Here is a 26,185-nt window from a genome sequence, read left to right as displayed (position 1 = left end):
GAGAGATCACAAGTAGGCAGAGCAGCAGGCAGAGAGAGGGGGAAGCACGCTCCCTGCCGAGCAGAAAGCCTGGTGTGGGGCTAGATCCCAGGACCCTGAGATCATGACCTGAGCTGAAGGCAGGGGCTTAATCCACTGAGCCACCCAGGTGCCCTCTTGTAAATTTTTTTGATTTAAAGTCTATTGGTCTGAGATTTAATAGCCACCCCAGGTCTCTTCAGACTATCATGTGCATGGAATATCTTTCCCCACCTTTTTACTTTTATTCTCTGTGTCTTTGTTTCTAAAGTGAGTCTCTCATGTTTTTTTTTTTTTTTAAATCAATATGCTAATCTCTGCCTTTTACTAGAACAATTTAAATCATTTAAAGTAATTACCAATAGGGACGCCTGGGTGGCTCAGTTGGTTGGGAGGCTGTCTTTGGCTCAGGTCATGATCCCAGAGTCCTGGGATCGAGTTCCACATCGGGCTCCTTGCTCGGCGGGGAGCCTGCTTCTCCCTCTGCCTCTGCCTGCCATTCTGTTTGCCTATGCTCATTCTCTCTCTCTGATAAATAAATAAAAAATCTTTAAAAAAATAAATAAATAAAATAATTACCAATAAAGAATGATTTATTTCTGCCATTTAGCTATATGTTTTCTGTATTTTTTTTTTTTTAATATTTTATTTATTTGTTTGATAGACAGAGATCACAGGTAGGTGGAGAGGCAGGCAGAGAGAGAGAGGAGGAAGCAGGGTCCCCGCTGAGCAGAGAGCCCAATGTGGTGCTCAATCTCAGGACCCTGGATCATGACCCGAGCTGAAGGCAGAGGCTTTAACCCACTGAGCCACCCAGGCGTCCCCCACCCTTTTTTTTTTAATTAATCTAAATCCTACCTGTAAGATTCACTTAAACACTTGGTCTTCCCAACAAAGTGATCACCTTGCCCTCTATTTGAATAGGTCCTGATGAGTATCCCCTTCATGGATCTGTGCCAAAATGTTTAAAAGGAAAGACCTATCTTTTCTGGCCATAAAAGTAGTCTCAAGTTCTACCTCTTTTTTTTTTTTTTTTTTTTTTTAAACATCTGAATCACTTGCCTCCTAAAAGCACACCCACCATACATTATTCACCATTCATACATAACATCTATTATCTTTGTCTATTCCCTGCCAAATGGAGCCTGGGTGAGGCTAGACCCTAGAATACCTAGGAGAGTCTTTTGATAACTGTCAGAAGAAGAACTGAGAGTCAGTGGCTTACATTGTAGGAGCGGGGGTGCCTCTGTTTCCACTGCACCAGGAGCAGCTGGGCCACCACCAAAGTAGCGATGAGGATGAGGACCATTTCAGCGTGCATGGCTTCATGGCCACGGTGCTTGGCATGCATGCGTGCGTGCTCAACCCTGAAAGTCAAACAGATGAGGTGAGGCAGGTCAGGCAAAGTATGCTAGTAAAAGCGCAGTGCTTTCCAGGGATATTCCACAAGTCCATAGCTCAGAACATATTCCTGACCTTTGCAACTGCAGGTTATTATACAAATTAGGGGCTAGAAAAACACACACCCTAGAAAATGGGCATTTGGGATAGAACAAGGGCTCTACGGACCTCAGAAGCTCAGCTACTGGAGTTAAAGGTGGGTTGTCTGCTGCCCACCCCCAAGAGCAGAAACAACTGACATCTTTCCTGTAGGAAAGAGGACCCAGAAGAATCTTGTCATTACTGCCCATTTCAGTCCTATTTCAACTTCAACCATCCCTGGAAGGACAAAGTAACCCACAGAGAAGGATAGCCATAAAGTCTCATACTCTTAGTCGATGATGTTTATGACACAAATAAAGAAGTACTACTGCAAATGTGTACTAATCCCAGGGTTTAAGTCTTCCTTTATCTGTCCTATTCTCTCTGTCAGGACCAGGGATCCTGTTTAAGACTAGCTAAAGCCTGAAAATCTGGACTGCTTTAACTTTATACTAATCCAACAGTGTACCTCCTCAAGAGCTTAAGGAAGAATACAACTGGAAACTCTTATTTCATCTAAAGCTGGCATTCTCTGGTCCAGGGGAATGGAAACAAGTGATTGCCTTTGCCTCTTAGAGTCAGAGTCAGCCAACAGAGAAATGAGGAAGGACTCAGAAAAATAAATACAAATACAGCCCATAGTCAGGAGCTTTTATGCCAATCCTCCATAGATGGTATTAGGCAGAGAGAGAAAGGACAACAAATGATATCTTCATAGAGTTCCCAAGGGCAATGACAGACTATGTAAGAACCACCCGGTGGGATGAATTACAGACAAATGATAAAGCAAGTACAGGGAAAACTGTACAACCTAGGTGGTAGGCCTAAAGGTGTTTACTGTGTAATTCTTTCAACTTTTCTGAGATTTTTCACAGTAAAATGTTAGAGAGCAAACTGGTGGGGGAGTGGGTAGCCAAATGTCAGCGGCCAGCCACAGCACCTCAGGGTTCATCTTCCATCAACTCATCCAGGGTAGGAGAATCTGGCAAACAAATAGTATGGGTAGGAGTCAGAAACTTAGGTTCAGACATCCATGTGGACTTGGCTAAGAAAATTCACATCTCTATATCACAATTTCTTCATCTGTCACAAAGAGTCTGTATCTCTGTTGCTTCCCACATAGGGTTGTTGAGAGGGTAAGCTAAACTAAAAGGGCAAAGGACACTTTAAAAACCTAAGGACTCTGGGGAGTTATAAAGATAAGATAAATTTCTTATTGTCAGGCAATATTTGACTGAATGGATGTACACAACAACAATAAGAACAACAACAAAATTAAAGAAATATGGAGAAAAGACCAGAGAACAACAACTCTAGTTGAGGTTCCCACCCAATGCAAACATTGTCTTTACAATTTTTGTATGAATACTTCCACTGGCTGAAAACATATGCCTCTAGAGAACCATGTGTCTGGTACATTGTAGGTACTCATATGTGCTAATAAAGGAATAAAATTCCCAATACTTTAAGGGCAGGAGCTCAATGCCTCTCAATATATCACAATTATTAAAAACGTCTCTGATAACAAGACAAAAATCTTGCTATAGCTTCATTCCCTAATGAACAACCTTTTATATTCTGGAACAATCGAGGACGTATTTACTCTTCTTTCCCAATGCTACTCTTTCAAAGATTTATATGATCTTACTTAAAACAAAAACAAAACAAAACAAAATCCTCTTTCTACTACCACTTTTCTGTGCCCTTTTAGGCTAACAGTTCGAGATCTTTTAAATGATATTCATATAACATAATATGAAAACCATTAGCCTGGTTGCCTTCTTCTAGATGTTATCTAACTGAAGATCTTCTTAATATGCAGTGATTACAACAAAATCAGTGTGGACTCAGTGAAACACAGTGGTACTTTCACCTCCCTAAAGCAGAAAGTATATTTCTATGAACATGTTCCAAATTTTGGAATGTTTTGATAGCTGAGGTACACAACTGGTGCATATTAAGCTTGAAGTTTTCTAAAATCTTGCTGGTTTTGTCACGTAAGTTGTTATCTTTGCCATTCTCTATTTTTATAATCTAAATGAAAGGGCTTTTTTTTGCACTATTAATAAAGTTTACATGATTGATTTCAGCTCATTGGTCAGCTACATTTTAGGGCAAACACTCCGACGACTCTTTGATGAGCAATCACGATAATAAGGTATTTGTTGACTATTGACTCACTCTGGTTGCAAAGCAAATTAGTAGCAGAGTTGAGATCAGGAAGACACCATTCCCATATTTCAGCCAGAGCTCTCTGCTCTGTTTTGTGGATAATGATGATGTTAATGATGATAGTGATTTGCAAAGTGATTACACTTACTGGAAGCTTACCACATGCCAGGCATTGTTCTAAGAATTTCACATATATTAGTCCTCACAACTCTATGAGGTGTAAGTACTGTTGTAACCTTTCATTGTGCAAACCAGGGAAACTAAGATAGTAAGAAATCAAGTAACTCGCCCAAGATAAGCATAGCTAGGAAATGGCAGAACTAGTAGTATTTAAACCCATATAAATAGTTGGGTGTAATTACCTATTCACTCCCCAGGACTAAAGGAGCCACCCAGGAATACTGGAAAAGATCCCAAATGACCTCTCCTACTAGTCAAGTCATGGCTTCCACACAGACAAGGAAGCAAAAGGGTACATATACAACTCTATTAGTAGGACTAATTTAAAATTCCCAGCCTGAAGGGCCCACACCATCACACTTACCTCCATTGCTCTTCTGGAGAGAGGTCTGACATATCAACCTGTAGAAAAACACCACCAAAAAATCCATTACGGTCTTAGAACTGTGCCTGCCCAATATAAGGTGTTCATACATTCATCATTATCTTTAAGGAATTATGAAGAGCTTCAAGTATCACAATCTTTACGAAGCCTTCCCCAATACTCTACTTCCCACTGATCTCACCCTTCTCTAACCACTTACTTTCTCTCTTGTCTATGACTGACAGTGTACTGCATGTCTGTGCTAGGCAATGAGGACCGGAGAATAAACCCAACTCCTAAGATGCTCATAGCCTAATCAAGAATTCTCGCATATATACAGAAAATTTCTTTATATATGCTGAGGACTAGCTATGGAAGAATAAAGAAGAGGCTTCTGATCCAATCTGTAGTGTTATAGACTGGCAAAGACTTCTGGAGATGTACCATCCAGATGAAGAAATAAGAGAAATATGTTCCAGGCAAACAGACTAACATAAAAATAAAGGAATAAAGTTACTTAGCATACAAATAAATGAGCATGGCTAGAGCAAAAAGTATGAATCAGGATTAGTGGGAGATGAAGCTAGATAAAATATTCTGTCATATGCCGTCTGACTCTAAATGGCCCCATGGTAGCAAGCAGCACATTAGACTAGGGAGAACTAAGCTTTAGTCCCTGCTCTGCTATTAATGAGCAGTACAACCTTCCAATTTCAAAGTTCTGGTTCTATTTGTTAGTCTTTTCCTCTAGAGCAGGGTTTTCTCAACCTCTGCACTAGGGATATTTGGGACTGGATAATTCTTTGGTGAGGTGGGAGTTCCCTGTACACTGTAGGATGTTTTAGCAGCATCCCCGATCCTCTACCGTCAGGATGCCAAAAGCATCTCCACAGAAGCAACAATGTCTTTAGACATTGATGAAAACTGCCTAGAGTTGAAAACTGCTGCTCAAGAATAATACTAAATTCTTTGAGTTCAGGACTCAAGACTTCTACTTCCTTACAGCCATACAAAAGCATAACCAAGTGTCAGTACGTAAGTCAAAAACATTACATTCATATATTCTTACACTGACCTGAGCTGAAAATGTTTCTCAATGTAAAGAGAGACAGGCCTTACTCAAACGAGTCAAACAACAAATATTCCTTTAGTACTTATGACGGTCAGGGCCCAATTTCCCACTGTTCCTGTGATAAATTCAGAAAAGTACTTTACACAGAAAGTTTGAAGTAAAATGGGCAGAACTCTCCTACTGAGTTAAATCAGCACATACTTATCTGGCATCCTTTATGTGTGTGTACACGACTCCCATCACTATTTAGGGAGGGCTTTCTGAATTTTACATGTTCCAGCTAAGTTATTAAAAAAAAGAAAAAAAAAAGGCTATCTCAAGTCACCCACCTACTCCCTTTTCCTACCTCACACAATACTCACAGAATATATTCAGGAGTCCTAACTCAGGTCTTTATTTCCCCAGAACAAAAGAGGTCCCAGAATATCCCAGGACAAGTTGACATAAGAAATGGAAATGCCCATCTGGGTGGTACCTGAGCAGACAATTAAGGACCACGTTTCTTTCTTTCTTTCTTTCTTTTTTTTAAGGTTTATTTATTTATTTGAGAGAGAAAGAGAGAGTGTGCAAGCAAGGGAAAGGGCAAAGAGAGAGGGAGACAAGCAGGCTCCCTTGTGAGCAAGAAGCCTGAAATGAGGCTTGATTGCAGGACCCTGAGATCATGACCTGAGCCAAAACCAAGAATCAGACGCTTAACCCACTGAGCCATTCTGGTGCCCCAGGCCACATTTCTAAATAAACAACCCCAGTACAGGTTTCAAAACTCTTTTCCTTTTTTCCAACTTGGACTTGCATCTTGCCAAACCAGTCTGTTCACTGTCTCAAAACACATGGGACTCATTCCTGCCTCTAGGCCTTTGTATATTCTTCCTTCTGCTTACATTTCCCTCTTTTATCCCATCCAAAACCAAGCTGTCCTTTGAGAACCCAGCTGCAATTTCACCTTCTCTGAAGAAGCCTGCCCTGATCCCCTAGCTTAGTGACTTTGGCCCTCTGCTTTTCTCAAGCATGGATTTTTCTCCTTATTCAGAGTGTGGCACAAAGAGTCATATCAGCATTGTCTGCGTGCTTGATAGAAATGCAGAAACTTGGGACACTTGGGTGGGTCCGTTGGTTAAGTGACTGCCTTCAGCTCAGGTCATGATCGTGAAGTCCTGGGATGGAGTGCCACATCAGGTTCCCTGCTCACCGGGGAGTCTGTGTCTCCCTCTGACCCTCCCCCTTCTTGCGCTCTTATTCTCTCTCAAATAAATAAATAAAATCTTAAAAGAAAGAAAGGAAGAGAGAGAGAGAGAGAGAGAGAAATGCAGATCTCAGGCATCACTCCAGACCCCCTGAATCTGAATTTTCCTTTTAATAAGGTTTCCAGATGACTCATATGCACATTAAATCTGAAAAGCACTGTTCCATACCTAGTCATTCATAGTCTGTTATCTTAGATGTGATTTCCAAGTGATGTAACTGTTTTTTTTTTTTAAGAAAATATTTTATTTATTTATTTGACACAGAAAGAGAAAAAGAGGGAGAGAATAAACAGGGAGAGGGGCAGGCAGAGGGAGAGGAAAAAGCAAGTGCCCCACTGAGCAGGGAGGCTGGGACCCTGGGATCATTTCCCGAGCCTAAGGCAGATGCTTAACCAACTGAGACACACAAATACCCCAATGTAACTGCTTCTTAAGGCCAGGACGAGGACTAAGGAAGGTGGGGGTAAACCAAGGGACCTAGGGCTCAAAATTTAAGTAGGCACTCATTGTCAGGTACTGACCCTCCATTTGCATGACCTTGAAAATGAGTGCCTCCTTAAAGTTTGCACCCTAGTGCCTCGTTTGCTTCACCCTAGTCCTGGCCTGCTTATGTCTACCTTGCTTCCATCCCATAAACCTGGAAGATCCCACAGAGCCAAGGAGAATACACTGCTTTGTGTCCCGAAAGGAGAATAAAACAACGCTGAGCATATACTAAGCACTTGAGTGAGAACTAGAGGAACTGAACAGAATTCTCTCCAATACAGTAAGTATGCTGACAAACCAGCATCCCACCTGGAGAAGCTTAAATGTGAGTATAAATAAACATTTGAAAAATACTTAATAAGTATCTGGGAAAGAAGTATTCATTTGATACCAAGAGGCACCCAGAAAATCATGTTTAAAAACTCAATGTCAAAAAAAAATAATAATAATAACCAACAACAACACAAGTACATCTTCAAAGAAGCAAGATGGTTAAGCAACTGCTTCCAGCTCGGGTCATTATCCCAGGGTCCTGGGATCGAGATCCACATTGGGCTCTGCGCTTAGCAGCAAATCTGCTCCTCCCTCTCTGGAGCTCTGTGATCTCTTGCTTTCATTCTTTCTTAAATACATAAATAAAATCTTTTAAAAAGAAGCAAGACAACTCCACTGAAGGGAAAACTAAGAAAGATCCAAAGAACCAGGCCAGCTATGGTGTGCCTCTCCATGATAGTGATCAAGTGAGCTAATATCTATACCTTACTCTCTGGCTGGAAAACAGAGAATAAGACTTCTGACTTCATTGGGGGGCTGGGAGGGTAAGCACATTCAAGGTGACTAAGTGATTTCATTGTCTTTCCTCCTGGGAGAGTGGAAGCACTTTATAAAGTACCAGGAGAGGCTGTGGAACCAAATGTTGACGAAGCACAGGTCAGTACTGCTTTCAGAGCCTCATGGAGAATACCTCTCAGAAGGGCAAGCACTAAGGCTAAGACTAGACTGGGGCTTAGAGAACTGTTTAGCTCTTCCTGGAGTACTATGAATGCAAAGAGAAGAGACATGATTTGGCTTTATTATTTGCCTCCTGAACCGAACGATTCTTTAAACTACATCCATACTGGTCTTCTAGCACAAGGGGAAAAATAAGGAAAACTGTACACTATAGCTAAAAGTAACCCCTACCATCTGGAAATACATCTTTATTTGCTCCCTCATTAATGCGTTTATTCATCTGGGTCCAAGCAGTAAGTCAGTCTGAGTATGCCCTGTCCAGAGCTCAGGCAGCTAATTAAGAAGGCTCTCCAGGCATGGTTACTGACTGATGGGTTCACATCCAACTCCCAAGACCCACACATAGAATGTTTTCTTGCCAACCAATCACTCCCCTCCTAGAAGCTTTCAAGGCCCTTGGTAGTACCAGTCTACCTAAGAACAGATTTGAAAGAAGTTAAATCAAAAATGTCCGGCAGAGAACAAGAGAAAATTTCATAAAAAGAGAAAATGCTGGGGCACTCAGGTGGCTCAAGTTGGTTAAGCAACTGCCTTTGGCTCAGGTCATGATCCTGGAATCCCAGGATCGAGTCCCACATTGGGCTCCCTGCTCAGCAGGGAGTCTGCTTCTCCCTCTGATCTTCCCTTTCATGCTCTCTCACATAAATAAATAAATTCTTTTAAAGAGAGAGAGAGAAAATCCTCAGGTGCAAAAGATTCAGGGATCCACCCCTGTAACCCAACAACAGGCCTCTTATAACCCCCAAATATTGGATACTCTGTGGTCTGAGTCTTTACACAGGCTGGTTACTTTGTCCATTAAGCCCCTCTCTTCCACCAAACTACATTATGCCTTCCAACAAAATGCTGGCCAGATTCTTCTGGCTTGAAGGCTCTTTAGACGGACTCTATTCACTGAAGAAACAAACATCCTTTCCTGCCTCCCAGAGCACGGGCCATAATCCAGCAGCATCAGCACCCTGAGAGCTTATTAAGAATCAAGAGAATTTCGGACTCTACCCCAGACCACCTATATCAGAATCTACACTAAATAAGATAGGTTTGTTAATCCATATGTCCATTAAAGTTTGAGAAGCACTGCTACTGCACCTCAGCACTCACATTCACAACCTGTCCTACAATCAATCATACACTTCTGTGCACCTGATTCTTTTAATTAAAAGCTGCACTGGTATCTAATTTACATATCATAAAACTCACCCATTTAAAGTGTACTATTCAGTGCTTTTTAGTATATTCAGAGTTGTGCTGCCACCACCACCTCTAAGTTTAGAACACTTTACAAGCCCCAAAAGAAACCACATAACCAGTTAGCAGTCCCTCTCCATCCTCCCCCAGCCCAAGAAACCACTAATTTACTTTCTGTCTCCATCTACAATTGCCTATTCTAGCTGTTTCATATAAATGGGATCATACAATATGGTCTTTTGTGATTGGCTTCTTTCACTTAGCATAATGTTTTCCATGTTCATCAGGTTGTAGCATATACTGTAGTTCCTTTTTATTTCCAAATAATACTGCACTATATGGACACTCCACATTACAGCTATCCACTCACCTGTTACTGGACATTTGAGTTGTTTATACTTTCTAACTATTACAAATAATGCTCTTATGAACATTTATCTACAAGTCTTTGTGTAGACATGTTTTCATTTCTCTTGAGTATATATATCTAGGAGTGAAACTGCTGGGTCATATGGTAATTTTATGCTTAACCTTTTGAGGAACTGCCAAATTGTTTTCCACAGCAGCTGCACCATATTACATTCCCACCAGCACTGCATGAAAGCTCCAATTTCACCACATCCTCAACACCTGTTAGTTTCTTTTTTTTTTTTTTTAAGATTTTATTTATTTATTTGACAGAGATAGATCACAAGTAGGCAGAGAGGCAGGCAGAGAGAGAGAGGGGAGGAAGCAGCCTCCCTGCTGAGCAGAGAGCCCAATGCGGGACTCGATCCCAGGACCCTGAGATCATGACCTGAGCTGAAAGCAGCGGCTTAACCCACTGAGCCACCCAGGCGCCCCATAGTTTCTTCTTGATAAAAGCATCCAAGCAGGTAGGAAATGGTATTGCAATGTATTTTCAATTTTGCATTTCCCTGAAGGATAATGATGCTGAACACCTTTTCATATGCTTATTGGCCATTTATATAACTTCTTTGGAGAAAAGTTTATTCAGATCCTTTGTCCATTTTTTAAAAATAGACCATTTTAGATCAGTTTTAGGCTCATAGTAAAACTGAATGGAAAATAACAGAGATTGCCCATGTGTCCCTTGCACCCAAATATACAGAGCTTCCCGATTATCAACATCCCCCACCATAGTAGTACATTTGTTCCAAATAATGAACCTACCCTGATAAATCATTTCACCCAAAGTTCATAGTTTACCTTTAAGTTCTTTATTAATGTTATACAGCTTACTGGTTTGGGCAAATGTATAATGTATACAGAGATCTATGCAACACTTTTGAGAATCATACAGAGTAGCTTCACTGTCCTAAAAATCCTCTGAACTCTGCTTATTTAACTCTCTTTCCCCCCAGCTCCTACCAAACACTTATCTCTTTCCTGTCTCTATGGTTTTCACTTTTCTAGAATGGCATATAGTTAAAATCATATGTAGCCTCTACACTGGCTTCTCTGACTAGTAATATGCATTTAAGATTCCTCTATGTCTTTTCATGGTTTGATCACTCATTTCTTCTTAGTAATATTCACAAAGATATTCCATTATTTGGAAATACCGTAATTTATTTATCCACTCACCTACGGAGGGACATCTTGATTACTTCCACCATTTGGCAACTGTAAATAAAGCCGCTATAAACATCTGTGTGCAAGTCTCTGTGCAGACACAAATTTTCAACTCTTACGGTTTAACACAGAGAGCACAATTACTGGATTGTATGGTAATAGTGTTTAGTTTTGTTCTTCTCCTTTAATACAGTATTGGCTATTCCGGGTCGTTTGCCTCTCCATTTAAAGTTTGGAATCAGTTTGTCAATACCCACAAGATAACCTGCTGGGATTCTGACAGGTGTTGCACTACAGTTATAAATCAGGTTGGGAAGAACTGACTTGTTTACAACACTGAGTCTTCCTATACCTGAACATGGACTATCACTCCATTTAATTAGTTCTTTAATATATTTTTAAAGATCTTATTTATTTATTTATTTATTTGAGAGAGAGAGAGACAGAGAGCCAGCGAGCAAGTGAGCACAAGGAGGAGATGGGCAGAGGGGCAGGGAAAGAGAATCCCAAGCCGACTCTGCACTGAGCAAGGAGCCAGATGCGGGGCTTAATCTCATGACCCTGAGATTATGACCTTAGCTGAAGCCAAGAGTGGGATGCTTCACTGACTGAGCCACCCAGGCACCCCAGTTCTTCTTTAATACTTTGATCAGGGCTTTTTGGTTCTCCTCATATAGATCTTATAACAAATATTTTGCTATATTTTTATTAGTATTTATGCTAGTATGTCACTTCTATGGAGCTAAAGTAAATAGTATTATGTTTTTAATTTCAAATTCCATTTGTTCATTGCTGATATGTAGGATGCAATTGGTTTTTTTTATTAACCTTGTTAGATTTACATTATCTTTAAAACGTGCTATAATCAAACAGTAGTTCCAGAAGGTTGTTTGTTGATTCTCTTGGATTTTCTACATAGAAAATGATGTCATCTATGAGTAAAGATGCTTCTACTTTTTCCTTCCAAATCTGTATACATTTTACTCCCTTTTCTTTTTACATTAATTAGGACTTCCACAGTATGATGTTGAAAAGCACGGTGAGAGGGGACATCCTTACCTTGTTCCTAAGCTTTGTGGGAAAGCTTCAAACTTCTCACCATTCAGGATGATGTTACCTGTAATTTTCTGTAGATATTCTTTTAAACTTTTATTTATGTATTTGAGAGAGCAAGTGTACACAGAGAGTGAGAAGGAGAAGACTTCTGCCGAAAAGGGAGCCCAATGCAGGGCTTGGTCCTAGGACCCCAGGATCATGACCTGAGCTGAAGACAACACTTAACTGGCTGAGCCACTCGGGCAGCCCTGCAGATATTCTTTATCCAGTTCAGGAAGTTCCTCTCTGTTCCTAGTTCTGTGAGAATTTTTATCTTAAATGGGTATGGGATTTTTGTCAAATGTTTTTCTTTATTCATACATTTATGTAATTTTTCTTTAACGTATTGATGTGATGGAATATAATAACGGACTTTCAAATGTTGAACCAACTTGTATACCTGGGATTAATCCCACTTGGTCATGGTGTATGATTCTTTATATATACTGTAAGATTCAATTTAATATTTTACTGATGATTTTTACATTGATGTTCATAAAAGACACTGATGTCCCCTCTTTCACTTATAGAAGTAATTTGTGGGTCCTCTTTTTTTCTTAGGTAGCCTTAGGCTACAGACCTACTGGTTTTATCAACCTTTCAAAGGTTCAGATTTTGATTTTGATTTTCTCCACTGATTTCCTATTTTTAATTCATTGATTTCTGCTCTGTTTTTCATTACTTTTATTCTACTTAATTTGGTTTTAATCTGCTTTTTCTAGTTTCCAAAGGTGGAGACGTAGGTGATTTTATTTATTTTTTTCATGTCGTGGACTTGCTTCTTTAATTGAAGATGAACTTAGCAGTCAATGGCAAGGATCCACACTCTAACAAAAGAACCAACTACAGAATGGTTGTCTTCTTGAAGAAACAGTAACTTGCATTTGATTTTTCCAGGTTGGCTCATTCCCAAATGCTGAAGATTTGGATTCCTAAAGTCTTCTTCAGCATTTACCTAATTCTTTGTGGGTGGAAGCAGGACTGGGACTATTTGTCCGCACATAAACTGATAGTTGCATAAATCACTTTTATAATGAGAAAGCAGCTGGGACACGTTGCCTTGTCTTCCCCATTCTCTTCATCTTCTTGGTGATGCACAAGTTATCCCCTAACAGGAGGGGACAGAAATGTCTCCAAGTTTTTATCATATTGGAAGTCCTCAATCTCCCCCTCATCATGAAAGAGCCATTGTCACTGGGGCCAGCAGAAGTCTTTTGCCTCCACAAGCCAACACTGCTCTGGGAAGGCCTAACTTGGCAGGCACAGGCCCCAGCTCGGGTGATTGATTTTAGATCTTTCCTCTTTTCCCTCTGCATGGTTTTCCCTGCATCCCACAAATTTCGCTAAGTTGTATTTTCATTTTCATTTAGTTCAAATATGTAAATTTTTTGACTTCTTCTTTGATCCATGTGTTATTTAGAAGTATGTTGTTTGATCTTCAAGTATTTGTGGATTTTCTAGCTGTCACTTATTTACTGATTTCTAGCTGAATTCCATTATGCTCTGTCAGAAGACATTGTATGATTCCTAGTCTTTTAAATTTGTTAAGTTTTGTTTTATGGCCCACCTTGGGTTTTACCTCGGTTGTGTTTTATCTTGGTTATTGTTTACATGGAATGTTCCATGTAAACTTGAGAATGTCTCTATCCTGCTGCTGTCAGATGAAGCAGTCTATAGATGTCCATTATATATATCCAGTTAATTGATGGTGTCTGAACTCAGCTATGTATTTACTGACTTTCTGCCTTCTGAGTCTGTTCATTTCTGACACAGGAATGTTGAACTCTCCAACTAGAAAAGTGGATTTGTCTATTTCTCCTTACAATTCTGCCCACATATTTTGATACCCTTTTGTTAGGCACATATATATTACAGACTGTTATGTCTTCTTGAAGGACACTCTTTCATCACTACATAATGCCCCTCTTGATACCTAATAAATTTCCTAATAAATCTGCTCTTTCTGGGGTGTATGGGTGGCTCAGTTGGTTAAGCACCCAACTCTTCCATTTTGGCTCACGTAATGATCTCAGGGTCATGAGACTGAGCCCTGCATTTGGCTATACACTGAATGGGGAGTCTGCTTGAGATTTTCTCCCTCTCCCTTTGCCACTCCCTGACCCCCACTCGCCTGCTCTAAAATAAATACATAAATCTTTGAAGTCTGCTCTTTCTGAAATATAGCTAATCTTGCTTTCTTTTGATTAATATTAGTATGGCAGATTACTCTCCATTCATTTACTTCTAATTTGTATGTGTCCTTTTACTTAAAATGGGTTTCTTGGGGCCCCTGGGTGGCTCAGTTGGTTAAGTGGCTGCCTTTAGCTTAGGTCATGATCCCAGGGTCCTGGGATCAAGGCCAACATCAGGCTCCTTGCTTCTCCCTGCTTCTCCCCTGCCTGCCTTTCCCCACACTTGTGCTTGCTTGCTCTCTCTTGCTCACCCTGTGTCAAATTGAAAAATAAATTCTTAAAAAAAATTAAATTAAAAAATTTTTTTAAAAATGGGTTTCTTGTAGGCAATATATAGTGGATCTTTTTTTTTTAATCCACTCTGACAATCTTTTAATTGGTGCATTTAGACTACTGATGCTTAAAGTAACTACTGATATAGCTGGATTAATATTCACTACATCTGTCAATATATTCTGTTTGTTGTTCTCGTTCTTGGCTCCTGTTTTTGTTTTCCAAGCTTTTGTGATTTTTCTTTTTTTTTCTTTAAGTAGCCTCCATGCCTAGTACGGAGCCCAACATGGGACTTGAACTCACAACCCTGAGATCGAGACCTGAGCTGAAATCAAGAGAAGGAAGCTCAACCAATAGCTACCCAGGCACCCCCAGACTTTTGCAATTTTAACTGAGAATTTTACATAATTATATTTTCTCCTCTTTCTTATCACTTATATTTGCTTTTATTGTTTTAATAGATGACCTAGAGTTTGCAGTATACATTTACAACTAAATAAAAAAATCCTTTTTTTTAAGATTTTATTTATTTGACAGATAGAGATCACAAGTAGGCAGAGAGGCAGGCAGAGAGAGCGCGAGAGAGAGAGGAGGAAGCAGGCTTCCCGCTGAGCAGAGAGCCCAACATGGGGCTCGATCCCAGGACCCCGTAATCATGACCTGAGCCGAAGGCAGAGGCTTTAACCCACTGAGCCACCCAGGCGCCCCTTAAGTCCACTTTCAAATACTATATCACTTCATGGGTAATATGAGTAACTTAAAATAATCGTAATTTCTCCCTCCCATCCTTTGTTTCATTGCTGTCATTCATTTCACTTTTTCATAAGCATATCTACACACACACACACACACACACACACACATACACAGACACATAAATGCATACATAATCAAATACAGTGTTGGTATTATTGTTCTGAAAAAACTGATATGCTAGATCAATTACAATTTTTAAAAAAGCACTGTAAAAAAAGCACTATAAAAATTCATATTCAATGGTGAAGGACAAAATGCTTTTCCTTTAAGATCAGAAACAACGTCAGCATGTCTACCCTCACCACTACTATTCAACACTGAAGTTTTTAGCCAGCATAAAGCAATAAAAGGAGATAAAAGGCATACAAATTGGAAAGAAAGAAAACTGCCCCTATATGCAGATGACTTGATGTTCTATATAGAAAATCCCAAAGAATCTACAAAAAGAAAAAAAATACTAGAATAAGAGAGTTCCACAACATGGTAGAATATAATATAAACACACTCAAAAAATACATTTCTATGTATTAGTAGAGAACACATGAAAACTGAATATAAATTTTACAATCATTCATTAAAAAAGTATAAGTAAAATAAATATTCCTATTATATCTTCACTTATTTCTTTCTGATACTTCCTTCCTTTATGTAGATCTGAGTTTCTGACCTCTATCATTTTCCTCTCTCTAAAGAACTACTTTTAACATTCCTTGCAAGTCAGATCTACTGGGAACAAATTCTTTCATTTTTTGTTTGTCTTTATTTCTCCTTCTCTCTTGAAGGGTAAAGAATTCTAGGCTGGAAGCGTTTTTCTCAACACTTTTTTTTTTTTTTTTTTAAGAAATAGAGTATGAGGGTGCCTGGGAGGCTCAGTGGGTTAGGCCTCTGCCTTCAGCTCAGGTCCTGATCTCAGGGTCCTGGGATTGAGTCCCGCACTGGGCTCTCTGCTCAGTGGGGGAGCTGCTTCCCCCGACACTCTGCCTACTTGTGATCTCTGTCAAATAAATAAAATCTTAAAAAAAAAAAAAAGAAAGAAAGAAAGAAAAGAAAAGAGAGTGTGAGCGGGGGCAGGGGTGGGGGCAGAGGGAGAGAATCTTAAGCAAGCACCATGCCTAGCACAGAGCCCAAAGTGGGACTCGATTTCATGCACCTGAGATCATGACCTGAGACGAAATCAAGAGTCGGACACTTAACTGAGTCACTCAGGTAGCCCTTTTCTCAACACTTTAAACATTTCATTCTACCTGCTCTTGCTTCCGTGGTTTCTGAGGAAAACTGGGATGTAGTTCTTATCTTCGCTCCTCTGTAGGTAAGGTTTTCCCTACCTTTCCTTAAGGTTTTCCTCCTGTTTCAGGATTTTCTATCTTTGATTTTCTAGTTTGAAAAATTATGTCTAGGTGTAGTTTTTTTGCCATGGAAGGTTTTTGTCTCGTTGTTGTTTTGACATTTATCCTCCTTAGTATTTTGAGCTTCCTGGATCTGTGATTTGCCGTCTGACATTAATTTGGGCAATTCGCAGTCATTATTGTTTCAAATATTTATTTTATTTCTTTTTCTTCTGGTATCCCCATGATATGAATGTTTTAAGTCTGGGCTGCTCTAACAAAATGCAAAAGATTGGGTGTGGCTTATAAACAACAATTTATTTCTCACATTTCTGGAGGGTGGAAGTCCAGGATGATGGCACTAGATTTTATATCTGGTAAGGGCTTCTGGGTTCATAGATGGCCACCTTTTGGCCATTTTCTCAAATGGTAAAAGGGGCTGGGGAGCTCTGTGGGGCCTCTTTCATAAGGGCACAAATCCCAATTATGAGGGCTCTGCCCTTATGACCTAATCATCTCCCAAAAAACTCCCCCAGCTAATACCATCACATTAGGAATTAAAATTTCAACATATGAATTTGGGGTAACACAAACATTTTCAGACCATAGCAATGTATATCACAACTTTTGTAGTTGTTCCATGGTTCTTAGAAACTGTTTTCTCTAATGTTTTTTTCTCTTTACTTTTCACTTCTATAGGTTCCTATTGAGATACCCTCAAGCTCAGAGATTCTTTCATCAGCCATGTCCGGTCTACTGGCAAGCCCATCAAAGACATTTTTCATTTCTGCTAGTGTTTCTGATCTCTAGTGTTAGAATTTCCATCTCTCTTGTTCTTATACTGCTGTCTACTTTAGTCATTAGAGCTATGATCATATTAATCATAGTTGTTTTAAATTCCTGTTCAAATAATTCCAACATCCCTGTCATAGGTGACTCTAATTCTGATGCTTGGTTTTTCTCTTCAAACTGTGCTTTTGGGGCATCTAGGTGGACTCAGTAAGTGTCCAACTCTTGATCTCAGCTCAGGTCTTGATCCCAGGGTCATGAGTTCAAGCCCCACAATGGGCTCCATGCTGGACAGGGAGCCTACTTGAAAGAACAAAACCCAAAAAATCTGTGCTTTTTGTCTTTTGGTAGGTCTTAGAATTTTTTCTTGATAGGTCGGCAAGGCACTGCTATAAATAGGCCTTTAGTAATGTGGTAGCAAGGTGTGGAAGGAGGAGAAACATACTAGAGTCCAATGACTGAATTTCAGTCTTTTAGTGAGCCTATGCCTGTGGAATATGAACTTCACAAGTGCTTCTCAGCTCTTCACTCATCACCCCTCTTAGGTGGGAAAGGATGGCTTCAGTGGGCTGGAATTTGGCATTTCCCTTCTCCTACATGGAAGTCTAGAGCTGGCTAGAGTTGGATTATTTCCCTTCCCCGGGGTCAGTTGGGCTCTGGCTAACTAGTTTCTCCTGATGGCAGACCACCACCTTGCTAAGAACAGAATGCTCTGCAGTATTTTTAAATAGTTCCCTTGCCCCCCGCCAGAAGCATGAGGGGATTTTTCTCAATACTCAGCTTAAGAGGGACACCTGGGTGGCTCAGTCAGTTAAGCGGCTGCCTTAGGCTCAGGTCGTGACCCCAGGGTCCTGGGATGGAGTCCCACACTGGGCTCCTTTCTCAGCAGGGAGCCTGATTCTCTCTCTGCCTCTGCCTGCCACTCTGTCTGTGTGTGTGTGCGCTCTCTCTCTCTCTCTCTCTCTCTGACAAATATATAAGTAAATCTTTAAAAAAAAAAATACTCAGCTTAAGAACCTGATAGATATCCAGGAGGCAGAACTCACAAAACTGGCAGGGGGTGGGGGGAACCTCAATGAGTGAGTCCCCTTGGAGCTTTTAACTCTCAGAGTGGTCAAAAGGGAGTCTCCAGCAATTCATCTAAGGCCCAGGTTTCCCTACTCCAGGACTGGTTTCCACAAATGTGTCTGCTCCTGTAAGTTGTGATTCTCTGTATTCAACTTTTGGTCTCTCCAATTTTCCAGGCTCTTATAAACTCAATTCTCTTATAAATCTAAGAATTACTGATTTATCGGTTTGTTTAGCTTTTTACTTGTTAGGACAAAGTAGTGAGTCCCAAGCTTCTTAGAAGCCATACTGGAAATTTCTGTACATTTTTTGATGAAATTATTTAATTTTTATTGCTGAGTTGTAAAAGTTCCCTACATATTCTGGATACAAACTCCCTTATCTGATATATGACTTGCGAATATTGTCTCCCATTCTGTGCGTTCTTTTTACTTTCTTGATGGTGTCCTTTGCAACACAAAAGGTTTTCATGTTGGTAAGTCCAACTTATTTATTGTTTTCTTTAATTCCTTGTGCTTGGGTGTCATATCTAAGAAATGATCATGATTTCGGATAATGTTTTCTTCTAAAAATTTATAGTTTTAGTTATTATATTTAGGTCATTGGTCCATTTTGAGTTACTTTTTGTATATGATATGAGGTAGGGATCGACTTCATTCTTTTGCATGTGGCTAACTAGTTGTCTCAGCATCATTTGTTGAGAAGACCATTCATTCCCCATGTGCACCTGATTCTTCACATTGGCTCTTTTCTAAGATGGTACAATATCCTTGTTTTCCACATCATTTTCTTGAGTGTTCCCATAGCTCTATAAACTTTGCTGAAAGAACCTCAGAAAAGACAATAAACAAATAAGAACATAAACAAGCAAACAAATAAATAAGGCCCCAAAGCTGTCTGTGAAGTTTGATAACATTTATTCCTTTACTCAAATCTCACTTAAGTACTCCTGTTCTAAATGTGCAGGTCCAGGGCTAGGCAGGGGATGCAAAGATGAACCAAACTTTTTTCTTGCCCTTGAGAAGACAGATAAAAAATAAAATAATTAGGCTGCTTGGGGCACCTAAGTGGCTCAGTGGGTTAAAGCCTCTGCCTTCGGCTCGGGTCATGATCTCAGGGTCCTGTGTTCAAGCCCCACATCGGGCTCTCTGCTCAGCAGGGAGCCTGCTTCCCCCTTCCCTCTCTGCCTGCCTCTCTGCCTACTTGTCATCTTTGTCTGTCAGATAAATAAATAAAATCTTAAAAAAAATAATAATAATTAGGCTGCTTTAAAAGTATGAACTTATTCAGCCCAGGGAGCACAACTGTTTCCTCTTACAGAAGGCACGGATGAGATATAAAGGAGAAAAATGACTCACTGAAGATCACAGTTGAAATAGTGATGGAGAAAGGGTCACAGAACTTATGGGAGAAATCAAAGACAGGGCTTACGGCCTCAAATGACCAAATCAATGACTAGTCACAAAGTCCTCCTAGAGTCACATTATGATTTTCATGGGGCCCAGGTACTTCCGCCTTTGTGGGCCTCTTTCGCCATTAAAAAAAATATAGATATATATATAGATATATATGTGTGTGTGTATATATATATAATATAAATATAAAATATATTAATAAAAAATAGAAGTATATTTTTTATTTTTTAAAATTATTTTTACTAACATATATTATTTGCCCCAGAGGTACAGATCTGTGAATCGTCAGGCTTACACACTTCACAGCACTCACCATATCACAAACCCTCCCCAATGTCCATAACCCAACACAGTGCTCACTACTGGAGCAATACAAAGAAGATTAGCATGGCCGCTTTGCAAGGGTGACAGGCAAAAATGTATTTTATGACTACACTGCTACAAAGATGTATAATCCAAGCTGGACTGTAGTCACTTTTTAATTCTTAAAGGAAATTAAGATATTTTTGTGGGTCCCTTGGGACTGTACCTACTGTGCCTAATGGATAAGTCAGCCATAGGTCTTGCTGTCTCCCCACAGCTATGGACCAAGTGTTCTCTCCCCAGCTGCCAAATCACTTTGCTCTACTGCTTCTAGACTCTCTTCTCTCCTGGGTCTATCTGATCAAGCAGCATGAGGTTTAAGCTCATGCTACATCTCACTGCCTAAATCCACAATAAAAAGCAGCCTCACTCTAATCATACGAGCACTATAAAGCCATCAGAAAATCACTTGACAATAATATATATTCTGTGTTCAAGAATACTCTGTGTTCAGTAATATATATTCTGTGTTCAAGGTTTAGATATATTCATGAATGATCACACCCCCAAAAAAGAAACAGACATATCATTGACCTGCAAACACCAAAGGCATGGGGAGCATGCACCTGGCATCTTGAAAGTACCCAATAAATATGTTTGCTAATTCAATCACAAGACAAGCATAAAGCAAAGTATATTTTCTTATAAAACTTAACTTTGAATAAGCAGAAAATAAACATGTAAATAAACATATATTTATATATATATGACATAAATTCTGGTAGTATTATGAAGGAAAATAAAACATGGTAAGAGAAGAAAGTTCAAAGGGAGACTGTTTTATTGCTATAGACACTCATTTCCCCTAAAGGCTTCCAACAACAGGAGAACATGCTGGGTTAGACAGCCAATAAAACCCCATGTAGTATGACTTATTTCTTTGGGTTTTATCTCATTCCCACTTTTCACCCCAAGAAATGGGTTTAGGGCAACAACTACCCTTCTCAGTGAAAAGAAGAGCAGTTGAAGAGAAGAGCTAGTAATCTAGCATACCTATTTAATTGCTATGTGTCAATAAACAGGGAACTTCCTCTGTGCCTCAATTTCCCCATATACAAAATGAGGGGGTTGGCTTAGGTGATTTTCAAGGTGCTTTAAAACTAAAATGGTATAATAATTCACACCAAATCTGTTTAACTCCAAAGCTTTGGAGTCAGCTGTAATACTCTGGCTTTCCAAACTGCCACAGTTTCCTTATTTACCACAGAACTAAAAACAAAATACCTTCGGTAAGGTAAGGTGTGAATTAACAGGATGCTACCAGATTAAATCTATCAAACTTTACTAAGTGACTACCGTGGCATGCATCAGGAGTATCCATCAGTCAGAGGATGGCCTCTTGTCCTGGCTTCAAGTACCTGCTAACCATAAAGGGCCCTAAACTCTGGAATGCCATCCACTAGGGCCAACTGGCATTTCAGAGGTCCCAGCTGATCCTTCCAAGTTAGAAAATGATCAACCATGTAGCTACAGACTTCATTCTTTCACAAAAATTAGAGACAAATAAACCCAACCTTTGCGCTTGAGGTATTCATAGTTGGTGAGGGGCAGGGGAGGGGAAAAGACAGGACACAACAGAGTATTAAAGATAAAATAGTATGACAGGGATAACAACCATTGACATTTAAACAAAACACTACCTAAGCCCAGAAAAAGGAGAGATTAGCCATCTCCTAGACCTGGTAGGAATAAAGCACACCAGGCTGGCTGCCTCCTCTATCCTGTGGGGACAGATGCTCTGGTTCGCTAGGTGGTTAGGATAACAAGTACAAAAGTTCAAAGGCTCTCCATATTTGTAGCTCTCCATTCTCCTCTCATTCACATTCTTCTTCAACTCTGCAGCCCTGCCGACAATTCAAGGCCAATAAATCAAAGTGCAACCACTTCACTTAAAAAAAAAAAAAAAAAAAAAAAATGACCTCATGAATCAGCTGGGAATCATGCAGACGTTGAATCTGTTCAGCCAAACTGTAAGGCCTGATACAGACAGCACACTTGGAGCAGGGAAGTGAAAGTGGATGTTGGTGGTAACAACTGCTGTGGCTGCTGTCTGCCCATCACCCCCACCTCTCTACCATCACCAGAAAGCCAGGCCAGCTGAGTTGGGAAGGCCAGCTCATCCTCCAGGTCAGCTGAGTTGGGAAGCTGTTTAATGAAAAATCTCAAATATATTAAAAGAAGAAGGGATAGTTTAATGACTTCTCTCCCATTCAACAATTATCAAATTTGGGGGCACCTACCATTCTTTGGTTCTTCAATTCCTTTCCCATGAAATTCCTACTTCTCAGACTAGCTTCTTCCCCACTGGCCCTCCGCTCACTTTTTCCTACATGCCCTCCACCCTCCCATGTACTCTATACCATTCCTTTAGGATGGTATTGGACCCAATCCAGATGCCACCTCTTCCAGAAACCCTTCCAGAGCAAAACTGTCCTTTCTATGGACTCCTAGAGCCTTTATATTCTGGACTATTCATCTGCTTGTCACATTTCCCACCTATGGAATCGCCCTTGAATTTTTCATTGCCATACCTCAGACTTTATCCCTTACTCTCTCCCAGACTACTGCAGTGACCTCCAAGGTGATCTCCCTGAATCTAATCACGCTAGAACAGATGCACACCTAATAGCAGCCAGAGGATCTTTCTCAGATACAAAATTGACCGCATCAGCCCTCTACTTAGACTTTGATACCTTTCTATTACCTTTGGATTAAAGCCCAAACTTATTTGTATGACACACAAGGTACTTCATAATCTAGTCCAACCAGCTACTTATCTCACCACTCTCCACCAAATGGCTTATACTCCAGCCACACTGAACCACCTGAACCACCTACCATTCTAACATATTCTTTCCTTTTATCGCTCAGCGCTTTGGCTGGCGCCATCTTCTCTCCCTAGAATTCTTTCCTCACCTTCACTGTCTAGTTCATCTCTATTTGCTCTTGAAGATGCAGCTCAAATATCACCTCCTTCATTATATATTTTCCACTGTTATTCATTCACACATTCATTCAACAACTGTGAGATGAACATATGCTAAGTTCCAGACCGGAGATACAATGATAAATAAATAACAGCTCTCACTCTCAAGATGCTTAGAGTCTATCAGATGTTCTCGGGTAGAGTGATTCCCTTCCTCTTCTGCAGAAATTTGCAATTTATACATATCTCCAAGGTCACATTAGTTTTTAAATTTGTTTCAGAGTCTGTTTCCATAACTTGACTCTAAGCATCTTGAGATCAAGGATATTTTCTTTTTATTAAAGCTTTGTTGGGTGCCTGGGTGGCTCAGTGGGTTAAGCCTCTGCCTTCAGCTCAGGTCATGATCTCAGGGTCCTGGGATCAAGACCTACATCGGGCTCTCTGCTCAGCGAGGAGCCTGCTTCTCACCACCACCCCCCTGCCGCCACCTGCCTCTCTCCCTACTTATGATCTCTCTCTCAGTCAAATAAATAAATAAAATCTTAAAAATAATAAAAAAATGCTTTGCTGAGGTATAGTATCTATTTTGTGGACAATTAAATGATTGTTCATATATTTACAGGGTGGTGCAACCATCTTACTTTAGATAATTTCCATCACTTTAGAAACAAACCTCATGCTCATCTATCAACTCCCCATTCACATTCCCAGACCTAATCAACCATAAATCTACTTTATATCTCTATATATTTGCCTTTTCTGGACCTTTTATATAAATGAAATCGTACAAAATTCAGTTTTTTTGACTGGCTTCTTTCAGACAACATGTTTTTTCAAGGAGCATCCATGTTCTAGCATATATCAGTACTTCACTCTTTTTTTTTTCTTGCCAAATAGTATTCCACTGTGTAGATACAGGTTTTATTTATTCATTTACTGGTGGATAGACATTTGTGTTATTTCTACTTTGAGGCTATAATGAAATTATTGCTATAACATCTGTATATAAACTCTTGTGTGGACACATGTTTTTATTTCTCAAGTATGTATCTTAGGAGTGGAATTACTGGGTCATCTAGTACCTCTATTGTTAATCTTTTGAGAAACCACCAAATTTCCCACAGCAGCTACATCACGATGGATTTCCACTACCAGGGCATGAGGGTTCCAATTTCTCCACCTCCTTCGCAACACTTGTTATTATGTGCTTGTTATTATAATATCATAGTAGGTATGAAGTGAGTGGTATCTCATTGTGGTTTTTATTTGCATTTCTCTGATCGTTAATAATGTTTAACATCTTTTCATGCATTTAATGGCCATTTGTATATTTTCTTGGGAGAAGAGTCAATTCAGATCATTTGTCCAATTTCTATTGGGTTATTTATCTTTTATTGAGTCGTAAGAGTTCTTTATATATTCTGAATGCAAATCCTCATCAGATATATGATTTGCAAATATTTTCTCCATTTAGCAATCTTTCTGGATGTGGACTGGGTCTGAGAATCATCTGAATCTTACTCACCTTTATGTTTCAAAGAACTAGACTGGGGGTGCCAGGGTGGCTCAGTTGGTTGAGTGGTTGAGCATCTGACTCTTGATTTCGGCTCAGGTCCTGATCTCAGAGTCATGGGACTGAGCCTCACGTCAGGCTCTGCACTCTGTGAAGTCTGCCTGGGATTCTCTCTCTCTCCCTCTGCCCCACCCCTACTTGCACGTACACTGTCTCTCATAAATAAATAAATAAAACCTTAAAAAACCAAACAAAGAACTAGTCTATAATCTGGTACACTGTATATGTTCAGTGTTAGATGTATGTTACTTAATGTTAATAGCTTTGATGACAAGGAATGGGTCTTACTCATTCAGCATCCCCCTCATACTTGACACCTAGCACTACACACAAAGCACATGCTTTGGAAATACACAGAGACTGTGTAATTCTCCCCTGAGCAAACAGTGGAGATGATGTCAAATAAAATGGCCAAACAGAATTTTTCACATTTCCTCTTTCCCCTCTTAAAACTTCTACCTTGGTCCCTCCTGTTTCAATACCTGATACTGTCAACAATGGTGCTGCCAATTAGTCAAGTTAAAGCAAAACAAATCCAAAAACCTGAAAGTCAAGCTCGATTATTTCCCTTATACCTAATATCCAATCCACCAGCAAGTCCTGTAGGCTCCTGTTCAAAACATATTCTAAATTCATCCACTTTTCCTCATCATCTCTGCTATCACACCCCTAACACTATCATCTCTCACCTGAACTACTGCAAGTCTCCTAACTGCTCTCCCTTGAATGTCTGTCTACAGTTCATTCTCCTCAAAGTATCCAGAAAGATCTTTTTTAAATGGAAACCAGCAGGGGAGCCTGCCCGTCTCAGCCAGTCAAGTGCCTTCAGCTCAGGTCAGTATCTCAGGGTCTTAAGATCCAGCCCCGCCTCGGGTTCTGCTTGGGATTCTCTTCCTCTCCCTCTCTCTGCTCCTCCCCCATGCTTTCTCAGGTGCCCTAAATAAATCTTCAAAAAAAGATGCAAACCAGCTCACCTCACTCCCATCTTTCAAACTACTCAAAATCTTTTCATTGTATTCTCAGTAAAATTCAATGTGTTTAGCAGCATCTATGAGGCCTTACATATCTGACTCTGCCATACTCCCTAACCTCACTGGTATTTTTCCCTTTTATTCAGACGATGATTCAGACACACTGGCTCTCACTTTGGTCCCAAAACATGCCTAACATTCCATGACTTGTACTTCTCCCTCCACTTGACACATGTCTGCTTCCAAATCTTCAAACTGCTAGGTCTTCCTCATTGAGGTGTTGGTTCAAATGTCACCTCATAGGCTTTCCATAACCTCTCCTAGTTGTTCTCTATCACATCACCCTACTTTTCTCAGAGGACCTGTCACCATTTGGAGTCACCTCTTTTTGTTATCTGCATGTCCCCATTAGAAAGTAAACTTCACAAGAGCAAGGACCTTGGTTGTCTTGTTCATTGCAGAGTTACCAGGACCTAGAAAAATGCCTGTCATATTGAAGGTACAAGTATTTCAAGAAGGAAAGACTGAATGAACAATACAGACGACATATTTAATAAATATTTGATGAATGTGTGAGTGAATGAATAAGGGAGGTGAATGGAAAGCACAAAAAAATAACTGGAAGCACTGCTATTTAGTATTTTTAT

The 26,185-nt window shown here is 39.9% G+C and overlaps 1 protein-coding gene across 4 annotated transcripts in view; it reads right to left on the bottom strand.

The window, feature by feature from the left end:
• RNF121 (ring finger protein 121) overlaps positions 1–26,185 on the bottom strand; it is an 89,822-nt gene that overhangs the window by 52,387 nt on the left and 11,250 nt on the right. For all 4 annotated transcript variants that reach the window (XM_013064284.2, XM_013064285.2, XM_004768164.3 and 1 more), the window contains 2 exons: positions 4,217–4,254; positions 1,244–1,385 (listed from right to left, as the gene is read on the bottom strand). In XM_013064284.2, coding sequence (XP_012919738.1) covers positions 1,244–1,385; positions 4,217–4,248 — 174 coding nt within the window. In that variant the 5' untranslated portion in view covers positions 4,249–4,254. The remainder of the gene's footprint in view (positions 1–1,243; positions 1,386–4,216; positions 4,255–26,185) is intronic.

The sequence above is a fragment of the Mustela putorius genome, unplaced genomic scaffold, assembly GCF_011764305.1.
Source record: "Mustela putorius furo isolate JIRA1106 unplaced genomic scaffold, ASM1176430v1.1 tig00003987_pilon_pilon_pilon, whole genome shotgun sequence".
Taxonomy (NCBI): Eukaryota; Metazoa; Chordata; class Mammalia; order Carnivora; family Mustelidae; genus Mustela; species Mustela putorius.
The sequence above is the reverse complement of the archived record's forward strand: the minus strand, read 5'-3'. Positions and strand labels throughout refer to the sequence as shown.